The 26,234-nt window shown below is 41.5% G+C and overlaps 1 protein-coding gene across 1 annotated transcript in view; it reads left to right on the forward strand.

The window, feature by feature from the left end:
- The first annotated feature begins 1,304 nt into the window (after positions 1-1,304).
- ZYG11A (zyg-11 family member A, cell cycle regulator) overlaps positions 1,305-26,234 on the forward strand; it is a 33,828-nt gene continuing 8,898 nt past the window's right edge. The window contains exons 1-8 of the mRNA XM_070403335.1: positions 1,305-1,394; positions 3,854-4,019; positions 8,523-9,271; positions 14,311-14,451; positions 16,992-17,168; positions 22,046-22,110; positions 23,728-23,827; positions 23,926-23,979. Of these exons, the coding sequence (XP_070259436.1) occupies positions 1,305-1,394; positions 3,854-4,019; positions 8,523-9,271; positions 14,311-14,451; positions 16,992-17,168; positions 22,046-22,110; positions 23,728-23,827; positions 23,926-23,979 (1,542 nt within the window). The remainder of the gene's footprint in view (positions 1,395-3,853; positions 4,020-8,522; positions 9,272-14,310; positions 14,452-16,991; positions 17,169-22,045; positions 22,111-23,727; positions 23,828-23,925; positions 23,980-26,234) is intronic.

Consider the following 26,234-nt stretch of genomic DNA (forward strand, 5'->3'; position numbering starts at 1 on the left):
TTGACCCCGTGAGGCACTCTGACCCTGTTTTACTGTTGGGAAGTTGAGCTTCTGAGGTATTAAGAATCTTGCCCCAGGTTCAGAGTTAGGAGAAGGTGGAGCGGCATTCCAATCAAGAATTTAAATCCAGGGCGCAGACTCTTTAGGAACTACCCGACTCCAAGACATGTTTCCTTTTTGATTCCCTAAAGCAGTGATGGCGAACGTATGACACGCGTGTCAGAGGTGACACTCGAATTCATTTTTTTGGTTGATTTTTCTTTGTTAAATGGCATTAAAATATATAAAATAAATATCAAATTATAAATCTTTGTTTTACTATGGTTGCAAATATCAAAAAATTTCTATATGTGACACGGCACCAGAGTTAAGTTAGGGTTTTCAAAATGCTGACACGCCAAGCTCAAATGGTTCGCCATCACTGGCCTAAAGTGTAGGAATTTGGAGCAGGTTATAAGGGTCTTCTTGGTACATGTTAGGGAACAAGAAAGCTGAGTAGTTCAATTAAAAACTGTTTTCATTGATTTCAGAGAGGAAGAGAGATATAAATCTCAATGATGAGAGAGAATCATGGATCCGCCGCCTCCTGCACGCCCCGCCCTGGGGATGGAGCCCACAGCCCAGGCACGTGCCCTTGACTACAACAGAACCACCACCTCCCTGGTTCCTGGGTCCAGCCCAGCCGCTGACCACGCCCGCCCGGCGGGGTAGTTCATTTTGGAAAACTTAGGACGTCTGAAGTGGTTTAACATTGGATCCCTCCAATGTCAGCAGTTCGAACGGAGAGGACTGATTGAAGAGAGGTGCTGTCGCCAGATTTTTAGGAGAAAGGTCTTTAAAAAACATATTTTCAAGTGTTAAACAGAATTACATATTCCATTTCCCAACTCCATCAGCTGGCCCGCGGCCCGCACGCCTCTGCGGGAAGACAGCCAGTAGCATCAGTCCCGAGGGGTGGGGAGGGTTGGTCTCCCGGGGCCGAGTAGGTAGCGGGGGTTTGGGGGCGGCCGTGAAGTAGGTCTCCCGGGCGAAGGGGTGGCGGAGGGGTGCGGCTGGGCCCTGACCGGGTGGAGCAGTGGTCGGGGGGGCGGGGTGGGGAGGGGGGCGGGCCTGCGGCGGGCGCGGGGGAGGCAGTGCGGCCGCGTGCGCCTGCGCAGCGCTGCGCCGGGCGTTTCAAAAGCTTTGCTGCCGGGGCCACGGCGAGAGCGCGGCGCGCTTCCGGAGCCGTCGGCTCCAGCTCTTGCGGGATTCGGGCCCCAGCTCGACGCCCGCTCTCTCTTCACGCCCCGCCGGCGGGGGTTGCCATGGTCCACTTCTTGCACCCGGACCTCTCGCCCCGGACCATCGCCCGTCCGGACGCGCAGAAGGATGCCCCGGGCCACTGCGTGGTGCAGGTGAGCGCGCACAGGGACCTCGGCGGGACTCGGCGCCGGTGCGGGGAGAGCGCGGCGAGTCGTCGGGGGCCGTGCGCAGGCACTGGGTGGTTCGTGGGGCCGACGCGGGGGTAAAGGCTGAAGGGGCCGAGCGCCTGCCGGACGCCCGCCGTAGCTGGGGTCGCGCAGGGGGAAAGGGTGGTGGATCCGCCGCGCCCCGGCCTCGGGCGGAGCGCGACGACCTTGCGCAGCTGAGGAGTTGCCGCGAGAGCCAGCCCCGCCCCCGCCTGACCTTGGCGGGTCCCCTCCTCTGGCCTCGGACTCATCTTTGCGGTGGCGGCTGTTTGACCGGGTGGTGAAGGCCAGACGTGATGCTGGGCGCAGCGCTGGGCCTGGATGCTTATTGTCGCCGTGAACCCAAATGCCCCAAACCTCGACGGCTTCCCCGCGTGCGTCCCGGAAGCCGTACCCCCGGAGGCTGTGACCCCGCGGTCCCTACTCCCCGAGTCCTTGACCATCCTCAGCCCGGCTGGGGAACTGGAAACCCAAAGACTGGAATTCCTTCATTTCCACGTGTTTTATAAACCTGGATGGAGTGCCTTTTACGCTCAACTCTGAGCAAACTGCAAACCCAGGTTATTGGGCGCCTGCTGGTGCGTTAAGTCGTATCGAATTTCTAAAATCCGATTGTGCTTTTTTTGGGGGGGATGGGGGGCGGTAAGTATTGTAGTCTCCATGTTACTGGTGGGTGGGGGAGTTGAGAATCCGGAAAGTTGATTCGCCTTTGAACTTGAACTTGGTATCAGGTTCTTTCAGACTCCGCATTCCACAACAGACACCCCAGGGACCACCCTCTGAGAACTCAAAGTCCAGCGTAGGCGCAACCCAAAATTGGTACAGAAAGAAGGAAATATATTTTTGGAAATATATTTTTTAAAATATATTTTTATTGATTTCAGAGAGGAAGGGAAAGGGAGATAGAAACATCAATGATGAGAGAGAATCATTGATCGGCTGCCTCCTGCACGCCCCCTACTGGGGATCGGGCTGGCAACCCAGGCATGTGCCCTTAACCAGAATAGAATCCAGGACCTTTCAGTCTGCAGCTAGGGCCTGAAGAAAACATTTTGATTGATGTTGTACTTTACTAGTACCTACTAGCGCCTTGTTGGAGGGCTTTTGTGCCCTGCAAAGATCCTGTACTCCTGTAGCACTCTTTTGGACTTACTTTTAAACGCTGGTACATAATTTGTAAGTTTGTTTTGTAGCTGAGAAACTGGGTTTTTAAGTAAGTACTGGCACAGTGTCACACGCACATTTTCTATTTAACTAATTTTTAAATTTACACAATGCATGAATACATTTTCACCTGTGATATATATATTTCTCCATTTATTTATGACACCTTTAATTTTATTTAACAGTGTTTCGTAGTTTTGGTGTAAAGGTCTTTTCATTACATATTTTATTAATTCTACCTCTGCTTTTGATACTACTGTAAATATTTTTTTAAAGTTTATATAACTTTAGCCCTGGCCGGTTTGGCTCAGTTGGTTGAGCATCATCCTATGCACTACAGGTTCAATTTCCTGTCAGGGCACATGCCCAGGTTGTGCCCTGAGGTTGTGGGATCCTCAGTAGGGGGCCTGCAGGAGGCAGCTGATGTTTCTCTCTCATCAATGTTTCTATCTCTCTCCCTTCCTTTCTAATATCAATAAAACAAACCTTAAAAAGTTTTACAAACTTTTTATATTGATCTTATATCCTACAGCCTTGCTAAAGTCACTTTTTTCTAGTTGTATTTTTGTAAGATTTCTTAAGATTTTCTTAAAATTGTGTCATCCATAAGTAAAGATAGCTTTACTTATTCCCTTTCAGTCTGTGATTTTTATATCCTTTTTTATATCCATTTTCTAGGTCCTTTTGTAGAGTGTTAGAAAAGCGGTAAGGGTAGACATCTTTGTATTGTTCTAGATCTTTTCACCTTTAAGCATGATACTTACTGTAGGTTGTTCCATAGATGCTCTTTGTCAAAGAAGTTTTCTTCTATTCTCAGTTTGCTGAGTTTTTTTTTTTAAAAATTGACTTTAGAGAGAGAGGGGAAAGGTGAGAGAGAGAAAGAAACATAAATTTGTTATTTCACTTATTTATGCTTTCATTGGTTAATTCTTGTATATGTGCCCTGATGGGGATTGAACCCATAACCTTGGGATATTGGGACAATGCTCTAACCAACGAAGCAACTGGCCAGAGTGAGGTAACTTATTTTTCAAGATATAACAGAAGCTGCAACAGATGACATCTTCTATTCAGCTAACAGTTGGAAAAGGATAGTTTCATTCCTTATAAATTATTATTAGAGGAAGGAGAGTGTACTTTCCGATATACTCATCAAGTAGTTTGGCGTATGGCAGACCGCTTTTATGTTGCGTTTTTGTATGTGTATTCTAACAAAATTTGTTTGGGGGTTTGTTTGCTAGGAGGAGGCCTCTCCCTACTCTTTGGCCGACATCTGCCTGAATGTCCTGATTACTAACCTGGAGAAATTGTGTTCTGAAAGATCTGATGGAACACTGTGCCTTCCTGAGCATTGGCATTTCCCTCAGGAATTAGCTGATCGATTCCTTGGGGTGATGACTTGGCAAGGTAATGATAAGGTCCCTTGGTCATGTATTATAACACTCTACAAGTTGGAAAGCACTTTCACATGCAATTCCTCTTTTGTTCCACCATAATTTGGCGGGAAATAGAGAAATTATTCCCATTTTATTTGTGTGGAGGCTGAGTCTGAGTATCTCTGGGATCCCTTGGTGGAAGTTGTCTTGCTTTTCTAGGCTTGCCCCCTACTATTGGCTTAGCTGAGTGAAGATAGCAGACAACTCAGTCAAGTTACCACTGAGCTCTCTGCGCTGTAGTTGCTGACATGCAGTTGCTGTAGTCTTGTCTCCTCCTTTTGATTGTGAGCACGAGCCTTTAAATAATTTCCCTTTGCCTCCCATTATAGTGAGGTGTTCAAGGGGCTATGTTTAATTTGCCATGTTACGATTTTTCCTTAATGAAAAAAAATTGTAGTGAATTATGTAGATGCAGTTCATGTACCATATAATTCACCCATTTAAAGTTTACAATTCAGTGATTTTCTTTAGTGTACTCACAGATTTGTGCAGCCATCATTACAATTTTAGAACCTTGTCATTACTTCAAAAACCTTTTAAACCCATTCCCCCCAACCCTAAACCACCACTAATCTACTTTCTACCTCCATGGATTTGCCTATTCTGTACATTTGATATAAATGGAATCATGCAATAGGTGGCTTTTTGTATCTGGCTTCTTTCACTCAGCTTAATATTGTCAAGGTTCATCAATGTTGTAGCATCGGTCATTACTTCGTTCATTTTTATGGCTGCATAATACATGCATACCTTGGAGATACTGCAGGTTCTGTTCCAGACCATCACCATGAAGTGGGTATCTCAGTAAAGTGAGTCACACCAATATTTTGGTTTCCCAGTGCATACTAAAGTTATGTTTACACTATAACGTAGTATATTAAGTGTGCAATAGTATTATATCTAAAGAAAAACAATTATACACCTTAATTAAAAATACTTTATTGCTAAAAAATGCTATCATCTTTGCTTGTGGAGGGTCTTGCCTCCATGTTGATGGTTGCTGACTGATCAGGTTGGTGTTTGCTAAGGGTTGGGTCACTGTGGCAGTTTCTTAAAGTAAAGCAATAGCGACATTTGTTGCATTGATTGACTCTTCCTTTCAAGAACAATTTCTGTATAGCATGTGATTTTGTTGGTAGTATTTTACCCAAAATAGAACTTCTTTCAAAATTGGAGTCAATCCTGCCACTGCTTATCAACTAAGTTTACATAACATTCTAAGTCCTTTGTTTTTATTTTGATATTCTTCATAGCTTCTTCACCAGAAGTAGATTCCATCTCGAGAAAACCACTTTCTTTGCTCATCCATAAGAAGCAACTGGTCATCCATTAAAGTTATATCATGAGATTGCAGCAGTTCAGTCACACCTTCAGGCACCACTTCTAATTCTAAGTGTCTTGCTATTTTCACCACATCAGTGGTTACTTCCTCCTGGAGCCAAGTCTGTCTTATTCACCATTCTTTGCATCTAGCATAGGGTTTTGCTACAGTGAGCACTCTATTTGTTGAATAAATGTTTGAATAAAAGTACTAAGTTGCTCCTCAAAGCCTAAAGTGTAGAGGCTTCCTTCCTCCTATCTTGGTAGCATAGCCCAACTCAAACTGGGAACCCGGGAACCCGCTTGCTACAACCTTTTGCAAACCTTTTGCAGTGAGGATTCAGGATCTGAGAAGGGGCTGCGCATAAATGGATACACTAGACAAGAAATACAAATTTAGAAGGCATGGGGGGAGCCAGGCGGAGACCTTACTCTCTGGCAGAGAGGTTCCCTGAATCTCGGGACCCATAGCTTTTTATTTACTAGAATACACATTTGCCCTTTAGCAAAGCAAACACGCATATAGAAGGTAAGGTTTGGTAAACAGTAAAAGTTTATCAGGTTAGGGGATTGCCTTGAGCCCCCTTTCCACGACAGAACAATCGATGTATAGCTTTTAGCCCTTGCTTAAAACCCAAGGCCATCAGCCTTCTGTGTTCCCTGCTGCACTTGCGTGATAGTGTAGCCAGTGGTCGGCAAACTGCGGCTTGAGAGCCACTTGCTGCTCTTTGGCCCCGTGAGTGTGGCTCTTTTACAAAATACCACGTGCGGGCGCACGGACAGTGCGATTGAAACTTCGTGGCCCATGCGCAGAAGTCGGTTTTCGGCCTGGGCGAGTCTGCTGGGGTCCAGCCCCAGGGGGTCCAGGGGTTCCCAAAGGTGTGGACGGAGTCGGCGAAGAATGTTTTACACAGAGACAGCGTTCAGAACTCTCTAGCTTTCCTTAGTCTCCGTGGACCTTCCCTGTGCCTGGCCGAGACCACAGAAGAAGATCCTGAGGCAAGCTGAGCCTTTATTTTATAGTGAGCGGTAAACAAGGTAGTGGTTTCCATGGTTACACAGTTCTTGTGAGTTTCACTTGTTTACACTGTTCTTGTGAGTTTCACTTGTTTTTGTTCTTGTTGCACTTCCCTCAGCCCATTAGCTTCCGGAGTAAGATCTAGGGAGCGATCATCATAAGGTCAAGCCTAATTATGCTTAAGAGGACTGTGCCCTCTAAGCTGGGAATTGTTTATGACTTTGCCCACAGGTCAGTCCGAGGCTTAACCCTATATCAGCTCCCCACACGAGTCTATTTTGAAGAAATACTGTTGATATTTGACTCTGTTGACTAATGAGTTTGCCGACCACTGGAGACAGTGGGTAGCTTCCAGCACCAGTTTACCTACCTTTTTCCTCAGTCCTTTCTCCCAGTCCATTCAGGCACCATGTTCTGTCTAGTTTAATTTTTCATCTCTCATGATTAAAATTATTAATAATCTCTTGTTCATCTCACTCTCATCAAACACCATCCTAATTCCTTTACACTGTCACATAATTGGTCTTTCTAAAAATAGAATTATAACCATTTTTCTACTTAAAATGTTTGAGTTGTTCCTAAGATCTGAGTATTCTAGATTTGAGTACAGGCCCCCTCTACCTTTCACCTTCTCTTGACTCTCAATTCCAGCTATGCCATCCCTTGGACCCTGTGTTCCTGTAGTGCTGATTTACTTTCCGGTCATTCCAAATAATCTGCTGTTCTATCCCTCCATGTCTTCTCTGACATGTTTTTCCAGCTTTCACCTTACCCCTGACAAAGTGATATTTAGTCTTCAAACTTTACCCAAAGATAAGCCCTGACCAGGTAGCTTATCCTGATATGCAAGGTAACGGGTTCAATCCCTGGTCAGGGTACATAGAAGCATCAGCCAATGAATGTATAAATCGATGTTTCTCTCTCTCTCCCTCCCTTCCTCTAAAATCAATTAAAAAATTTACCCAAAGTGAATATCATCTTGGCATAAATATTTGGTATAAATCACTATAACATATATATACCATTATAATAATTTATGTACTTTTTGTGCATTCCTTGACTGAATTCCTTATAACAGATTCCTAATTACCTTGTGTGACCATTATTTAACATGGGATCTCACACATAGAAGAAGCTTAGTAAATCTTTTCTAAATGAAATGTAGTACAACCCCCTTTTTTTATAGATGAGGAAAATGAGGCCCCGAGAAGTGACTTGTTAAAGGCTGTCCACTAATTTGGTTAAAAATAATTATTAATAATGTTATTTGCATAGCATATATTTTATACTTGCTATTTTATTTTGTTCTTTTTTTCTGTGAACAAGGTTGTTATGATAAAACTGCACTCTAGAGTCCAACTGGCTTTGATTCTTGAATCTTCCACCTATTTGGACCTTGAACAAGTTGTTTAAATTCTTTAAGCTTCAGTTTGCTCAGCTATAAGATGGTAATATTAATAGTTTTTATAGTATCATTGCAAAGAGTAAACTATATAATCTGAGAAAAGGGTTTATTTTTTTATTTTATTTTTATTTATTTATTTATTTTTAAATATATTTTATTGATTTTTTTACAGAGAGGAAGGGAGAGGGATAGAGAGTTAGAAACATCGATGAGAGAGAAACATCCATCAGCTGCCTTCTGCACACCCCCTGCTGGGGATGTGCCCGCAACCAAGGTACATGCCCTTGACTGGAATCGAACTTGGGACTCTTCAGTCCACAGGCCGATGCTCTAGCCACTGAGCCAAACTGGTCAGGGCAGAAAAGGGTTTAGAACAATGTTTGGCCCAGAGTAGTCATTATTGTTGTGATTAGCATCTGTCATAGTTCATTGACCATAATGCCTCCTGGAAAAGGCATGAGATTTAGTTATTTTATTTATTTATTTCTTAAAATATATTTTATTGATTTTTTTACAAAGAGGAAGGGAGAGGGATAGAAAGTCAGAAACATCAATGAGAGAGAAACATTGATCAGCTGCCTCCTGCACACCCCCTACTGGGGATTTGCCCGCAACCAAGGTACATGCCCTTGACCGGATTCGAACCTGGGACCCTTCAGTCCGCAGGCCGAGCCAAACCAGTCAGGGTGAGATTTAGTTATTATTACAAAATGGTTCTGGTTCTTTTGCAGGCAAGCTGACTGATAGAACAGCGAGCATTTTCCGAGGCAACCAGATGAAACTGAGGCTGGTCAATATTAAAAAGGCTAAAATCTCTACAGCTGCATTCGTAAAAGCTTTCTGCCATCACAAACTCCTTGAACTGGACGCTACTGCGGTGGGCCCTGACCTCCCAATATCAGACATCCTACATGGACTCTGCAGCAATAGCTGGCTCCAGCAAAACCTCCAGTGTCTGCTATTGGACTCAACAAGCATCCGTCAAGATTCAGGACTACTATTTGGTCAGCTCACTGGTCTTCGAGTTTTAAGTGTTTTCAATGTTTGTTTTCATAATGAAGACCTAGCTAATGTTTCTCAGTTACCAAAACTGGAAAGCTTGGATATCTCCAATACTCTGGTCACTGATATCTCTGCCCTCCTTGCCTGTAAGGATCGACTCAGATCTCTCAAAATGCACTGCATGAAATGTCTAACCATGACCAAACCACAAATTCTCGCAGTCCTTAAAGAACTGAAATGTCTGTTTCACCTTGATATTTCTAATCACAGGCAACTCCAGTCAGATCTAGCTTTTCATTTGCTGCAGCAGAAGGATATTCTACCTAATATCGTGTCACTGGATATTTCGGGGGGCAGTCGCATCACCGATGGAGCTGTGGAACTGTTTGTACGGCAGCGGCCTGCGATGCAGTTTGTGGGACTGTTGGCTACAGATGCTGGTTATTCCAACTTCTTTACTACACAGCAAGGCTTGAGGGTTTGTTCTTGTCTGAAATAAGTTTGTTTCACTTGTTCAGAACATTATTAAACTTTTGTTGTATATGTGAATCTAATCTTAAACAATATATAGTCCTGGCCTCCATGTATGGTGGTGTAGCTTCTTGGGGATGAGTGCAGTCATTTATGCATCACCTCCTATCTGCCAGATGGCGTGTGGTGCACGTTGTTTCCTACTTTAATTCTCCCATTTTACAGTTGAGGGGCTGGGAGCTCAGGGAGGTTAATCTACTTGGCCACAATCATAGAACTAACTATGAAATGGTATAGCTAGAGCCTTAGCCGGCTGGTTTGGTAGAGCGTTGGCCTGAGGACTCAAGGGTCCTGGGTTTGATTCCGGTCAGAGGCATGTACCTCGGTTGCAGGCTCAATCCCTGGCCCTGATCTGGGCATGTTTGATGTGTCTTTCTCACATCGATGTTTCTCTTTCTGTCTCTCCTCCTCCCTTCCACTGTCTCTAAAAAACCAATGGAAAAATATCCTCGGGTGAGGATTAACAAAAAAATAAAATAAAATAAATGGTATGGCTAGGACTTGTATGCAAGTCTTTGTGACTCTAAAAACTTGTGTTCTTCACTTCTATTAACAGCTAAATATAATTACCAGGTGGTTAACATGGTTAACACCATTTTTGGTTAAGTTATGACACGAAGCAATTTTAAAAGAGTCTTAAAAATTTTGAATGTTCTTGGAATAAGTTTATATCCTCTCATGGTGCTATTTAAAAGATATTGTTCCACTTATTTGTGCAATCACTGGTGAATTCTTCTTTTTTATAAAGGTAATTTTTAAAAATCCTCACCCTGGGACATGTTTTAGTTTTAGTTTTATTGATGAGAGAGAGAGAGAGAGAGAGAAACATCAATGTGAGAGAAACATAAATCGGTTGCCTCCCGTAAGCACCCACACTGGGACCCAACCTGAAACCTCAAACCTTGGCATATCTGGACGATTCTCTAACCAACTGAGCTACCTGGTCAGGGCCTCATGGTGCTATTTTTATTTTTTTTAAGTATATTTTTATTGATTTTTACAGAGAGGAAGGGAAAGGGATAGAGAGCTAGAAACATCGATGAGCGAGAAGCATTCGATCAGCTGCCTCCTGCACTACTCCCACTGGGGATCGAGCCCACAGCCCAGGCATGTGCCCTTGGCCAGAATTGAACCCCGGGGCCCTTTAGTCTGAAGGCCGACACTCTTATCCACTGAGCCAAACTGGTTAGGGCAGTGCTAGTTTTAAAGCAGCATATATTTAAATATTTATGTTCTAGAATATTTTTTAAAAAGTGATTCTCTTCCTCAATTGTACATTTTAATAACTTTGGGAGCTTTAAAATATACTGATACTTTTGTTCTGTCCCCTAGAGATGTAATGTTTGGGATTTGGCCTAGGCATCAAGATTTTAAAAAGCTGCCAGTAATTCTACTGTGCAGCTAAAGTTCAGAACCAAGCCTTAAAAAGAATCCTTCCTTTATGATTATACCTTACGTAATTCGTCTAGGACGAGAGAGTAAAGTGATTTGCCGTCATTGGTTGTTTTTATATTTTCCTTTAACTGGAAAACAGCAATTGTATTTTAAAGTCCTTTTAATTTTCTGGCATCTCTAATGAAGGTGGAAGTCATCAGTTACATCATTAGGCTTGCAACAGAGAGATAATTTGAACTCTTAGATTAAATATGTACAGTAGAGAATTGTTTATCAGGAATGTATAGGTATGCCTGTTTAGCATTTAATATCACAGTGACCAAAAGACCACAGTTGTAAAAATAGATTTTAGTGCATAAACTCTTGGGATATGCAATAATATGGGATAAATACTGAAGTATTCTATAGAGAGATAATGCATGTAGTTAAGATACTAACCACCAAAGCAGGAAATGGGAAATAAGTTTTGTTTCAGTAAACTTATCTGGTATACATGTAAATGTAGTTTATTTTGAAAATGTTAAATTATGCATTATATACAGTGTTGGATGTTAGGGGACAGAGAGTAGAGACCACAATCTCTTCCCATTACTAAGGAATTATAAAGAGCATAATTCAGCCTTATGCAGAGTGGAAGGTATGGTAAGTTTAAAAGGTGTGTTTCTTTTTTTAAAAAAATATATACATATTTATTTTATTTTAATATATTGTTAATTGATTTCAGAGAGGAAGGGAGAGGGAGAGAGAGAGAGAAACATCAGTGATGAATGAAAATCACTGATCAGCTGTCTCCTGCACACCTTCCCCCCACTGGGGATGAAGCCCGCAACCTGGGCATGTGCCCTTGACTGGAATTGAACTCGGGACCCTTCAGTCCGCAGACTGACACTCTATCCACTGAGCTAAATCAGCTAGGGCTAAAAGGTGTGTTTCAGAAAATCTTTTACTTACTAGAAATGCATGTCTTTTAAGTTAGATGCAAAATATAATAAGTATTCTTGTTTGGGTTGATAAAAAACTTGTTTACATTAAAATGGATAAAAAATTAAATGTTAGTGAAAACCTTCAAACAGAACAAGTATGTTAATTCTTGTACCCAAAATTAGAATGGTAAACATATACTTAGTTCTTTTAAAATGGGTGAATAAGAGACAGATTTCCAGTTATAAAATAAATAAGTCACAGGGGTGTAATGTACAGCATAGAGAATCCTATATAATAAAAGGGTAATATGCAAATCGACTGAACGGTGGAATGACCGGTTGCTATGACCCGCACTGACCACCAGGGGAAGATGCTCAATGCAGGAGCTGCCCCCTGGTGGTCAGTGTGCTCCCACAGGGGGAGCACCGTTCAGCCACAGGCCAGGCTGACGGCTGGTGAGTGTAGCGTTGGTGGCAGCGTTGGTGGTGGGAGTGGGCCTAAGCCACAATCAGACATCCCCTAAGGGCTTCCAGATGGCTAAAGGGCACAGGCCGGGCTGAGGAACCTCCTCCCCTGACCCCCAGTGCACAAATGTTGTGCACCGGTCCTTTAGTATAGTCAATAATAGGGTAATAGCTTTGTACCTGTCAGGTGGTTTATCTTGATCACTTCATTAGGTATATATATATTGAATAAATATTATACACCTGAAACTTAATATAATATTATATGTTAACTATATTTTAATCGTTCTTTTTTAAAAAATGGGGCAGAAGCCCAGCGGGTGTGACTTGGTGGTTGAGCATTGGTCCATAAACCAGGAGGTCATGGTTCGATTCCCAGTCGGGTCACATGCCCGGATTGTGGACTCGATCCCCAGTAGGGGGCATGCAGGAAGCAGCCAATCAATGTTTTCTCTCTCATCTGTGTTTCTCTCTTTCTAAAATAAAAAAAATATTTTTTAAAAAAGGGGTCAGAAAGGGCACCTACCATTACTATTAAAGCCATGCAACATTTTCATTTACTAGAAAATTCTCATTGGCCCACTACAGTGTGTAGCACAAATCCCTTAGAAAGCAGTTTTCAACCTGTGGGTCACAACCCCTTTGGGGGTCGAATGACCCTTTCACAGGGGTTGCCTAAGACCATCGGAAAACACATATGTAATTACATATTGTTTTTGTGATTAATCGCTATGCTTGATGTTCAATTTGTAACAATGAAATTGGGGGTCACCACAACATGAGGAACTGTATTAAAGGGTCGCGGCATTAGGAAGGTTGAGAACCACTGCCTTAGGAGGATTGTTTTGTAATGGCATTTCCAGGAAGCCAAGGAGAGAGGACGATACAACAGCTGTCTTCTGTTTGATCTTTCTGTGGCTTATCCTTTGTTTCACCTCATATCTGGATGATCAGAAAACTTTTTAAAATTTTAGAATATATCCCTTGTTTAGATTCTTAATAATGTGTAGGTCCTTGGACAATGGATGTATGTATAATAATTTTTAACTTGCAGATTACTAGTTTAAACATTTTGCCACCTTTGTTTTATCGTGTAGGTTACACATCATGTCCCTCTATCCCTTAATACTTAAGTTTGTATTTCATTTCCTAAGAGCAAAGACATTTTCCTTAATGACTACAATGTAGTTATCAAATTAATACTAGAGGCCCGGCGCATGAAATTCGTGCAAGAGTAGGCCTTGGCAGCCCTGGCTGCCTTGGCCCTCACAGCCCTGGCTTCATCTGGAAGGTCGTCCTGAAGGTCATCCAGACGTCCTTCTGCTGTTTGGTTGATTTGCATATTATGCTTTTATTAATATAATCCGTATATATTTCTAGTGTTGATTATAGCCCTCTATAAAATACTTGTCCATTTAGTATAGGATCATTTTTCCACTCAAATGTCATCCTATATCCTATATAATAAAAGGCTAATATGAAAATTGACCAAGTGGCGGAACAACTGGTGGCTATGATGCGCACTGACCACCACGGGCAGATGCTCAATGCAGGAGCTGCCCCCTGGTGGTCAGTGTGCCAGAAGCCGGGCTCACTGCTGGTGAGAGCAGCAGTGGTGGCAGGAGCCTCTCCTGCCTCTGCAGCAGCGCTAAGGACATCCGTGGGGAGTGGGTCTAAACTGTCAGTTGGACATCTCCCCAGGGCTCCTGGATTGCAAGAGGGTGCAGGCTGGGCTGAGAGACCGACCCCCAACCCACCCCCATCCAGTGCACTAATTTCATGCACCAGGCCTCTAGTATCTCTGTAATTTAATCTGGAAGAGTTTCTTAGTCCTTACTGTCCTTTGTGACATTGATGTTTTTGAAGAATACAGACAGCTTTGTTTTGTTAGCATTTTTTTAAATTTTAGATACGTATTTTTATTGATTGGTTAAGTTTAGAGAGAAAGAGTGAAACATTGATTTGTTCCACTTTTGTATGCATTCACTGGCTGTTTCTTTTATATGTCCTGACTGGGGATCGAACCCACCACCGTGGCATATCAGGATGACACTAACCAACTGAGCTACCTGGCTGGGCCAGTAGTTGGCATTGTTGAGGAATGTTCCTCATTTTGGCTTTAATGTTTCAAACCCTTGAGGCCCCTAAAAGCCTATACTTGAAGATGAACAGTGAAACCTATTGTAACATCTTTGTTTTTTAGGTTGCTGGAGGAGCCAATGTGATTCAGATTTCAGAAGCATTGAACCAGTACAGGGATAGGTCATGTTTTATGAAGGAAGCCCTCTACAGACTTTTTGCAGAGACGTTTTCAATGCAGGCAACCATGCCTGCTATTTTAAAAGTAAGTACATCCCAGGAAGGTAGTTTTTGTTTGTTTGAAAAATAGAGCCATTATTTGTCTGTCTGTGTATCTATCTACCTATCTATCTATCTATCTGTCTATCTATCTATCATCTATCTATGTATCTACTGACTTTTTTAGAGAGGAAAGGAGAGAGAGAAACATCAATCCATTGCGTGTACATGCCTCGATGAGGATCGAATTCCACCACCTTTTGGTATACGGATGACACTCTAACCAACTGAACCACACACGTAGTTTTTATTATTACTACTTACTCAATTCTTACTTGATTCAATTAAAGTTGTTCACTACACACATTGAATACAGTAATTTACATGCCTCATTCTATGTGAATCAAAATGCCCTTATAGAGAGAGGAAAATAGGTTTAACTGCCAGTTTAGCTCTCATTTTGAGTATCGGAATCAATTTGAATTATTCAGTTTTTTGAACTTAGTCTGAGAAAGGCATATAGGACTATTGCACTGTTTTGCCTAAAACAGGATTCATTTATCTAGAAACATGAATTCACTTTTCCCTAAATGTTGTGTTTTATTTTTCATTCATTTACTCTTTAAAAATCTAACATCTGGTTTTCTGAAAACAATATCTCCAGTAAGAACAGAACAAAATAATAATTGAAGGTGGCCAAAACTCCCATTTAAAGTATTTTTTGAATGAAGTAAAATTACCAATATTGATAGGGCGAGACCTTGCTTTGGTTTATGGAAGTGTGAATTTATTTTAAATGTAATTGGAAGTATTAAGTGGTTTGGGAAAGAAAACTGATTATTTAAAATTAAGTGACATATGAAAATAAAGAGTCTTAAAGTCACCTTGTCTTTATTATTTGCAATTCTTTGCAGTTCCTTAAAACTATGCCTATTTTGTACCATGGGAGATTAGATTTAAGTCATACCTTATAAACAACACTATATAAAGGAAAGACTCTGGACCTTTATTTCCCATCTGTAATGAGATTGAATTGGATGTTCTGAAAGTCCTTTTCTATCTAAGAATCTGTGATTTTTGAAAACCCTGTTTCTTTTGGTTTCTACATACTTAAATTGCAGATGATGATAACCTAATGATGAAATCCTAAGAGCAGTTTAGCAATATAGAAAAAGTCATTTTCCAGAGTGAAAGTAAGTCTATCCTTAGGCCCCATGAGTTCATGCAGCTGTCAAAGTGAGGGGCTCTGGTCTCTTAAAATCATGGTTCATGTGAGTATTAGCAGACCTATTGCTAAGGAGATGAATCTCCCTATTCAAAAAAAAAAAAAAGAAAGATTTTAGAGGAAAGGAGAGAGAGAGAAAGAAAAAAAGAATGAGAGAAACATCAATGTGAGAGAAACATGGATCGGTTGCCTCCCAGTCGTGCCCTGACTGGGGATTGAACCAACAAGATGGGTGTGTGCCCAACGGGGATTGTACCCACCATCCTTTGGTGCATGGGATATTGGCCAGGCCAGGGCTGATTATCCATATTTGATAGACAAAACAAATCACATTGTCCCTGAATGTTAGAGTAGGTATGGTCTAAGCGTGGTACAACACTTTCATTTTACATTTGGTTTCTAGGTCTTCCATAAGTCTGTCTTCTAGTTAGCATTTTACCACTTTTCAAATTCTTTCAAATTCAGATTTCTTCCTCTGTGGGTAGAATCCATCTTTTAGTCCACCTTGTGTTTTTCCCTATCACATTTCCCTTCCCCAGGAATTTCTTCTCCATTCCACCCCTACCTGCATCTGCTTCTGTCCATATCCTATCTGAGACCTTTGTCTAAAGATGCTTTTGGAATTAAGCCCTTTGATACCATACCAGAAATAATTGCTCCTTCCATAACTACCCAAGGCAGCACTGCACTTTATTTATACCTCTTTTATATTGCTTTTCTTGGGTGGGGGGGAGAGGGTCATGTTTTGACATCTTTCACAATGTTATTTGTTTACATATCTTACTTTTCTCACAAGACTTTATGCTAAGGATTAGGGTATAAGTGTTTATGTCTCCTGGAGTGCTTATCGCAATGTCTAAACTGGAGTGAGGCGAACTAAGTGATTATGAAATCACAGATGAGGAAATGATGGTCCAGAGAAGGGAAATGACGTGTCTAAAGCCACACAGCTCATTAGTGACTGCATTTGGACTAGGACTAGAACAGTGGTTCTCAACCTGTGGGTCGCGGCCCCTTTGGGGGTTGAATGACCCTTTCACAGGGGTCGCCTAAACCATGGGAAAACACATATATAATTACATATTGTTTTTGTGATTAATCACTATGCTTGATGTTCAATTTGTAACAATGAAATTGGGGGTCACCACAACATGAGGAACTGTATTAAAGGATCGCAGCATTAGGAAGGTTGAGAACCACTGGACTAGAAGGTATTGCTAATGTTCTAAAAATAAATGTGGAGGATAGAGAAAATCTGTTACTTTCCCAGTGAGCAAATATTTTTCTGACTAGCATAAAAATGAGATAGTATAAAGAATGCTAATGTTGTCATAAGCCACTAAAAATACGTTCATCTTTAGCTTGTGGCTGTAGGAATGAGGAACCATCCATTGGATTTGCCAGTGCAGTTCACAGCCAGTGCTTGTGTCCTCAACTTAACACGCCAGGGCCTGGCCAGGGGGATGCCTGTTCGTCTGTTGTCAGAGGTCATCTGTCTACTTTTCAAAGCTTTGAAAAATTTCCCTCATTATCAGCAGGTAATTTAAATTGAATACTTGACTCTGCTTCTTACTTCAGGACAAATATATGAAAAATGTGTATTTTTTAGTTCTGAGTTTTCATCCAATTAGAGCAGCGGTTCTCAACCTGTGGGTCGCGACCCCTTTGGCGGTCGAACGACCCTTTCACAGGGGTCGCCCAAGACCATCCTGCATATCAGATATTTACATTATAGTTACGATTCATAACAGTAGCAACATTACAGTTATAAAGTAGCAACGAAAATAATTTTTTGGTTGGGTCACAACATGAGGAACTGTATTTAAAGGACCAGAACGTTGAGAACCACTGTATTAGAGAGAGAGAGAGAGAGAGAGAGAGAGAGAAAATAAATAAGGAATTCATGTTAAATATAAGTGTTAAAACCATAAAACTTCTAGAAGAAAACATAAGGAGAAAATATTTGTGACCTTGGAGTAGTCAAAGTTTTCTTAGGATATAAAAAGCACACATCATAAAAGTAAAATAAATTAGAATCCAAAAAATTAAACATACACACACTGGAAAACATTAAAAAATGAAAAGGTAAGCCATGGACTGGGAAAAATGTTCATTATGGGGGGGGGGTGCGGCAAAAGTAGGTTTACAGTTGTGAGTACATGAAGCAGAATTTAGTCGTTTTTTAAAAATATATTTCTTACTAGAGGCCCGGTGCACAAAAATTTGTGCACTGGGGTTGGGGGGGTCCCCCTCAGCCCGGCCTGTGCCCTCTTGCAGTCTGGGACCCCTCGGGGGATGACCACTTGCTGGCTTAGGCCTGCTTCCCCGGGGGATTGGGCCTAAGATGGCAATCAGACATCCCTCTGGCAGCCCAGCAGCCCTCGGGGGATGTCCACTTGCCAGCAGGGAGCAGGCCTAAGCTGCAGTCGGACATCCTTAGCGCTGCTGAGGAGGCAGGAGAGGCTCCCACCACTACCGCTTTACTGGCAGCCGTCAGCCTGGCTTGTGGCTGAGCAGAGCTCCCCATGTGAGAGCGCCCTGACCACCAGTGGGCAGCTCCTGCATTGAGCATCTGCCCCCTGGTGGTCAGTGTGTGTCATAGTGACCAGTCATTCCCAGTCTTTCTGCTGTTAGGGTCAGTTTGCATATTACCCTTTTACTATATAGGATAGAGGCCTGGTGCATGGGTGGGGGCCAGCTGGTTTGCCCTGAAGGGTGTCCCGGATCAGGGTGGGGGTCCTGCTTGGGTGCCTGGCCAGCCTGGATGAGGGGCTGATGGCTGTTTGCAGCTGGTTGCACCCCCTTCAGGGTGGGGGTCCCCACTGGGGTGCCTGGCCAGTCTGGGTGAGGGGCTGAGGGCCATTTTCAGGCTGGTGGGCAACTGAAGCTCCCAACCTCTCCTTTTTTTTCTTTTAATTCTGAGATTTATTTACCTTCTATGGCTGTCACTGGAGCTGAGAGCCAGCTCTAGCTCTGAGGCCTGGCTCCAGCTTGAGGCCTCGGCTGCTGAAAGCAGGTATCTGGGGTTTGTTTGGCTTCTATAATTGAAACACTGTTGCAGCTCCAGCTCTGAGACCCAGCTGGCTGAAAGCAGGTTTCTGGAGTTTGTTTAGCTTCTGTAATTGCAACATTGTTGCTTAGAGTGCAGCTCAGAGGCCGGCAGCGGCAGGCAGGGAACCTTGGCTTCCTCCATCACCGGGGCAACCAAGCCTCCTGTTCACTTTAGCTGTGTGGCTGCCGGCTGCCATCTTGGTTGGCAGTTAATTTGCATATCGCCCTGATTAGCCAATGGGAATCGTATCGGAGGTACGGTTAATTACCCTATTTGTCTTTTATTAGATAGGATTGTTGATAGTATTACAGGTGTTTCCCATTCTCCCCTTTGCTCACCTCCTCCCAGCCCTTACCCACCCCTCCAGGTCCTCACTACCCTATTGTCCATGTTCATGGGCTATGCATATAAGTATGTAAGTTGTTTGGTTTATCTTTTGCACAGAGTTTATTCTTGTATTACTATTTATTAATTGTATCATTTTCCATGTGAACAACTAAACCTACTTTTGCCCCACCCTATATATATTTCAGAGGTCTTTTATCCAGAATATAAAGGACTCTTTTTAAAAAAATATATATTTTTATTAATTTCAGAGAGAGAGAGAGAGAGAGAGAGAGAGAGAGAGACAGAAACGTTAATGAGGGAGAATAATTGATCGGCTGCCTCCTGCACGCCCCCCACTGGGAATTGAGCCTGCAACTTGGGCATGTGCCCTTGACTGGAATGGAACCTGGGACCCTTCGGTATGCAGGCCGACGTTCTACCCCGAGCCAAACCAGCTAGGGCTGGATATAAAGAACTCATAATTCAGTAACACAAAATAAACCAATTATTTATTTATTTATTTATTTTTTTAAAATATATTTTATTGATTTTTTACAGAGAGGAAGGGAGAGGGATAGAGAGTTAGAAACATCAATCAGCTGCCTCTTGCATACCCCCAACTGGGGATGTGCCCGCAACCAAGGTACATACCCTTGACTGGAATCAAACCCGGGACCCTTGAGTCTGCAGGTCACGCTCTATCTACTGAGCCAAACCCGTCAGGGCAATAAACCAATTTTTAGAAAAGGCAAAAGATTTGAAAAGACATTTCACCAAAGAAGATGGGCAGGTGACAAATGAGCACATGAAAAGATGCTTAGTATCTTTAGTCAGTAGAAATGCAGATGAAAACCACAATAAGTTGTTATTGTACAACCCCTAGATTGGTTGAAATTAAAAGACTGACAATACAAAGTATTGACAAGGATGTGGAACATATGAAATTCTCATATATTGATGTTAAGAATGTAAAATGATCCAACTACCAGTTCCACAGTCTTAAAAGTTAAGACATACACCTTCTATACTACCTAGTCATCCTACTCTTAGAGAAAGGAAAGTATATATCCATATAAACACTTACACACAACTGTTCATAATATCTTTATTCATAATCCCCCAAAACTGAAAACTTCCAAATGTCCAACAGCAGGTGAATAAACAATTATGATATATTCATATGAGTAAATACACATATTGGCAGTAAAAAGGAATGAATACTGGTTGAAGTACATGGATGAATCTCAAAAATATTATATGCTGAGCAAAAAGCCAGACACAAAAGAGTAGATATTATATTATTTCATTTATGTGAGAACTTAGAACAGACTAAAGTGTGATGTCAGTGTAATTTTCCAGGGCTGGGGTTTGCAAGGCCAGGATTGATTAGAAGGGGCAAAGGGGAACTCTTTGTGGTGATATAGTTTTTTTCCTTGATTATGATGGTGGTGTGGGGGTAGTTGTTACACAGCTGTATAAATTTGTCAAACTGATGAAATGTGTACTTAAAATGGAACAAAAAAGGTGGTCTTTCTTCATTAAAATCTTTTTCCATTTCTACTTTCTCTTAAAAAGTTGGAAGATCCTTCTCAATTCAGTCTTTTTTTTTTTTAACATTTTGTATGCACATCTAATACTTTATTAGGTGTGAATTTCAAGCTCTAAAGTTATTAAAAGCAAATACTATCATCCAATAAAGTTAAGTAGATTATAATACCGCTTTCATTTTTAGACTTCTGTCCTGGTTTCTTCTTTGAGGCAGCTGCTTCGGGGGGGTGTGTGGGGGTCGTTTAGTAATTGGGACAGGTTCTACTTTTTTGCTTGGAATCTTTGATACATCACTTTCTTTGGTGACCTGCTCTTTTAGTACAGGCTTGTGTTTCTTTTCCTTCTTTTTTCTTTCTCTAACACCACTAGAAGTTTCAACCACATTCAGTGGAACAGGTACAAGTTGCTCATCTTCTACAGCCAAGGCATCAGATAATTTAAAGTCCCAGGGTACACTCCCAGAACCGGATTCATGAAGGTTCCCATTCTGGATTTCTTTCTTTTTATTATTTTTCTTTTCTGCCTTCTTTTTATCTGTTTTGGTAGGAATAGCTTTTGTTCTCTCTTCTGTTTTGGAAGAACTTCATCATATAATGTTTCTTTCATGAAAAGCCAGAAGAAGAGGAAAATTGCTGTAATAACTATGAAGGAATAAGAACAATAAAATATGTTGACTCATAAAACTCCATCATGCTTTTGTTAATGTGATCCTATGAAGCCCTGCGCAGCGGGGGAAGGAGACCGGGAAGACGTGGTGACGGCAGGACACCCCGACCACCAGCTCCGAGGTGCCGCCACCACCGTTGCACTGCCCGGCCTCAATTCAGTCTTAATTTCTGCATGGCAGTTGTCAGTTGGAGCTGAGTAACAACTGCCCTTATAAGAGGGCATGAATCGCCCAGTTCGTCATAATCCTACCACTCTCCTGTTATTTCACACTCAACGTCCTTCACTTGTTTATGTTACTGCCTAGTTCCTGTTGGCATTTCAGGTTTCTGACCTGCCTCATACACTATATTTTTGTCATACTGGCCTCCTCATGGCTTTTCAAAGACATGTTACATTTCTCTATTTCTATAGCTTTCCCAGGAGGCCTTCTTCTTTTCCTATCTATAAAGGCCCAGTTCAACCCCTACCAGTCTTATGTAGAAAGTAGAAGTTCTAGCATAGTTACTAGTAGTTATTGGATATGGTGTAGACATTTATCAATTAGTAGGTGCACTAGGCTTCAGGGAATTGATTGGGACTGACATACATGCAGCCACTTTACTGACCACCGCCCCCCCCACCCTGAAAAAGGGGGTGGGGGAGGATTGTTCTTTAGGCAAAGGTGCATGTGATAGAGTTTATTGGTAAGATTAAATGAAGAACTTGGAGAGGGCCAGGTGCACAGAAAGGCTCATTGGTAGCACCTTCCAAATGCATAGAACCCTTACTTAGAATTGAGTACACATTTACTCAAAATTAATTTTCTTTATTCCCTTAAAGTTGCAAAAGAATTGTCTTCTCTCCTTAACCAATTCCAGGATTCTTGTGGATGTTCCATTTGACAGGCGAGTATAAATTTTGATCATTTGATTCTGGGGTGTTGACCAGTGTTACTCTGAGCATTGTTGGCTTTTGGGTTATTAGCTTAGCAAGGAGAGACTGATTAAGGCTGGGACTCGGTGTTTGGGGAGAATGCTCTGTTGAGCCTCTTCCCCAGAGGTGATTGGAAGTACCTTGTCTGCAAATGTTGTTTCCCTAAATGTGATTTCAGTTCAGAGCTTCAGAGTAGTAAAACCTGGGGCTCCAGAGAGTCAAACATACTTTAATTCAAACTCTAGCCCTTTCATGATCTGTGCCTAAGTTTTCTCATTTGTAAAATATGACTTATGAGGATTAGATATAATGTTTGTAAAGAACTTAAAACAGTGCCTCGCTTAAGAAGTATAGGTTGTTCTAAATATTACTCATTCTTTTTGTTACTATTTTATTGTTAGTAATTTTAAAACATCCTCATCCTAGACTCCATAGGGATTCCTATTGAAGCCTTTGTAATCTCTCAGATTCATGAGTTCGAAAACATTTATAATAGTTGCTGCTGCCAAAAGCATAGTTTCTCATGAACAAAGCCTGTGACTTATGGGTGCTGGTATAGGCGAAGCCATTCACAAATCTAATTGAAAATGTGTACTTGAAATGGGAGTTGACTTTTAAAAATACAATAGGGAAAGTGGTCCTCCTCATTAAAAAAAAATCTCTGTTTCTACCTTCTCTTGAAAACCTGGAGGATCTTTCTCAACTCAGTCTACTACATTCCTAAATGATCAGAGCTGAAGAACAGCTGCCCCTACAAAAGGGTGTGAATTCTCTCTAGCTAATTGATTTGCTTGCTGTGTCTACAGTTCAGATTACAAATTACTACTTCTCTTGGAACTTCTTTTCTTTTTCAGACTCATCATAGTAGAAACTGAATGCTAAAAAAGAAATCTTTCTCTCTTTTTTTTTATTTCAGAGAGGAAGGGAGAGGGAGAGAGAGATAGAAACATCAATGATGAGAGAGAGCCGAACCAGTTTGGCTCAGTGGATAGGGCGTCAGCCTGCGGACTCAAGGGTCCCGGGTTCGATTCCAGTCAGGGGCATGTGCCCTGGTTGCGGGCACATCCCCAGTGGCGGGGCGTGCAGGAGGCAGCTGATCGATCTAATCTCTCTCATCGATGTTTCTGACTCTCTGTCCCTCTCCCTTCTTCTCTGTAAAAAATCAATAAATTATATTTTAAAAAAACAAACAAAAAAAAACACAAAATGATGAGAGAGAATCATTGACTGGCTGCCTTCTCCATACTCCCTACTGGGGATCAAGCCCGCAACCTGGGCATGTGCCCTTGACCAGAATCAAACCTGGTCAGTCCGCAGGGCAATGCTCTATCTACTGAGCCAAACTGACTAGGGTACACTAAATCTTTCTTAAATCTGCTTATCTTTCTTTGAATCCTGTGCATTTTGCTCACATTCTTATTTGCATGCTTTCTTCTTCTGATCTCTTTTTGCCAAATGCTCTTGGTTTTCATAGCTGAGGCTACAGAAGTTGAGGCTTTTTATTACAGGATTATAGGGGTAGGTTAAGTGATTTTTTTCCTCATATACAGTTCTACAAACTTTATTGTGAGAAAATTACTGCTTTTCAGGTTTGATGCTGCCAAATTTGTGATGAGATGGGTCTGTAAACATGAAAACCCCCAGATGCAAACAATGGCAGTGAGCATCACCTCTATTCTGGCCTTGCAGGTATGTGATTGCTAAAGGCAAGATCTCTTTCCCCTTAGTTCTGATGGAGCTTTGATGGAGATCTGATATTTCACTGTCAGCTTTTTGTTTGCTTACAGCTCTCAAGTGAGCAAATTGCACAGCTTAAAGACGAGCTCCTCAGGGCAGTTAAGGTAGGTTGTTCGTCACTTTTACCACTTTTTTCAGTGAAAGTAATTTATGAACATACTTTATAAAATCAGATCGTTCTGTAAGGCCTAAAAAATGAAAAATCTGTAAGACCTGCTCCTCAGAAGAAATTACTATTATAGCTTTTTCTTGTGGTATTTACCTTCACATCTCTGAATAAAATGCTTATTTAGTAACTGCAATTAAAAAACTTTTTTTTGTGAATTCTTGGGTGATTGGTTTTAGATGTTATCTAGTGATTCTACTGCTATGGTAAATAAGAACTTAGCTCTTCTGTATATATTTCTACAAATTACCTCCTCCCTCAACCCCACAAACATATCACAGTTTTAATAAATCAGTAATTTAAGAGTTTGCTGATTATGCTAACATTATTTACATAAAAATATACATTGTTTTATTTTGCACTTATTTTAAGATGAGGCTTGAACCTTTTTTTTAAAATTTAAGAATTTTATATCCTGAGAACTGTCTGTTCATAGCCTTATATTCTGGGTTATTGGCTTTTTTCAAATATATAGTTGTTGTTTTTTTAAAAAAAAATTCTCTTTAGCCCTAGCTGGTTTGGCTCAGTGCATAGGGCCTTGGCTTGGGGACTGAAGCGTCCCAGGTTCGATTCCGGCCAAGGGCACATGCCTGGGTTGCGGGCTCCATCCCCAGTGGAGGGCGTGCAGGAGGCAGCCAGTCAATGATTCTCATCATTGATGTTTCTATCTCTCTCTCCCTCTCCCATCCTCTCCAAAATCAATAAAATATAAGAAAAAAAAATTCTCTTTATTGTTGAAAGTATTTTCCCCCCCATTGTCCCTCTCCTCCCCAGCTCCGCCCCCTCCCCAGGCCTTCACCTCATTATTGTCTGTGTCCATGGGTAATGCATATATACATATACGTTCTTTGATTAATCCCTCCCCCCCTTCTTTCTGAGAATGGTCAGTCTGTTGCATGCTTCCATGTCTCTGGATCTATTTTGTTTGTCAATTTATTTTGTTCATTAGATTACATATATAAGTGAGATCATGTGATATTTCTATTTTATGATCATAGGACTATTTTTGAAAAGAGGGAAAAATTGATAGCATAGGCAAAATAGAAGGAAATAATTTTGGTGTCAAATCTTTGTGTGTGTATAGGAATTGTATATAGAGCAGAAGTAAACCTCTTGGCTTTAGATTGGAGCAGAAAGGATGGCAGATTACATCGATGCAAGTACAAGTAGGTTGGTAGGTGTTTTTAGGAAGAATAGTTATAGTTCTCAGTGAAAAATTAGATAAAGTGATCAAGTGAGAAAAGTAAGAAGATAGTGATTACAGTTTGAGGAGAGAGAATTATGAAATAGTAGTCTTTAGAGCAAACTCGTTGAGAAATATAGTAGGATTGCCAGGGACAATTAAATACCCTTTTGAAATTTTTTGTGAGATAATGAAAGTGAGGCTCAAGCACATCTTTTTCAATATTCAGAATTTTGGGGATGGGGCATGAAGTAGGATTTAACCAAGGTAGGAGTTTTGCCAAGATGATGCGATGGAGGAACATTGAAGTTGTTGGGAATGATAACAGGAATAGAGGCAGAGATGGAGAAATAAAGCTATTGATATAGATAGGGAGCAAGTAAGGAAAGTGACACAGAGGGAAGAATAGCACTGTAGTTCTTGGAGAAATAGTTTTAGGTTGTTCCGGCTTCAGATGAGAACAAACCAGATTTTCAGCCACGAGCCAGAAGAGCTTAGATAAGTCACTTATCTTTGTGCTTCAGATCCTTCATCTGAAAGCTGGCTTCATCTGAAAAACAGGCATCTGTCATAGGAGTGAGACTGTATTTCAGTTCGTTTGAGTATCATTAAGGTAAAATATGTAAAACATCTAACCTTAGGCTTGGCCACAGTCGTTACTTTCAGGGTCAGCCTCACGTCCCCTGCTCCCTCTCTTGTCTTGCTACCTTTCACCCTATTGACTGTCTAGGTGATGGCTACCAGTGCCTTGCTTATATTATCTTGGCTCTTACAGCTTTATTTTTGCAATGAACTCTCTTTATATATTCTATCTTAGCTGGGTAAAATATTTGTGATCACCTCATTCCTTCTGATAGTCTGATTTGTTTCGTGCTGTTATATTTTATGTATCTTTTCATTTACTGGTTACTTGAAAATGGCTGTCTTTTTCCTCTCACATGATATTCTAATATGCTTGAAAGAAAGCATAAATACCAGCTTAACTATGTCCAGAAATGTTCTGAACTGAA

This window comes from Myotis yumanensis, unplaced genomic scaffold (assembly GCF_028538775.1).
Source record: "Myotis yumanensis isolate MYYU_CA2020_CCGP unplaced genomic scaffold, mMyoYum1.0.hap1 SCAF_2, whole genome shotgun sequence".
NCBI classification, from domain to species: Eukaryota; Metazoa; Chordata; class Mammalia; order Chiroptera; family Vespertilionidae; genus Myotis; species Myotis yumanensis.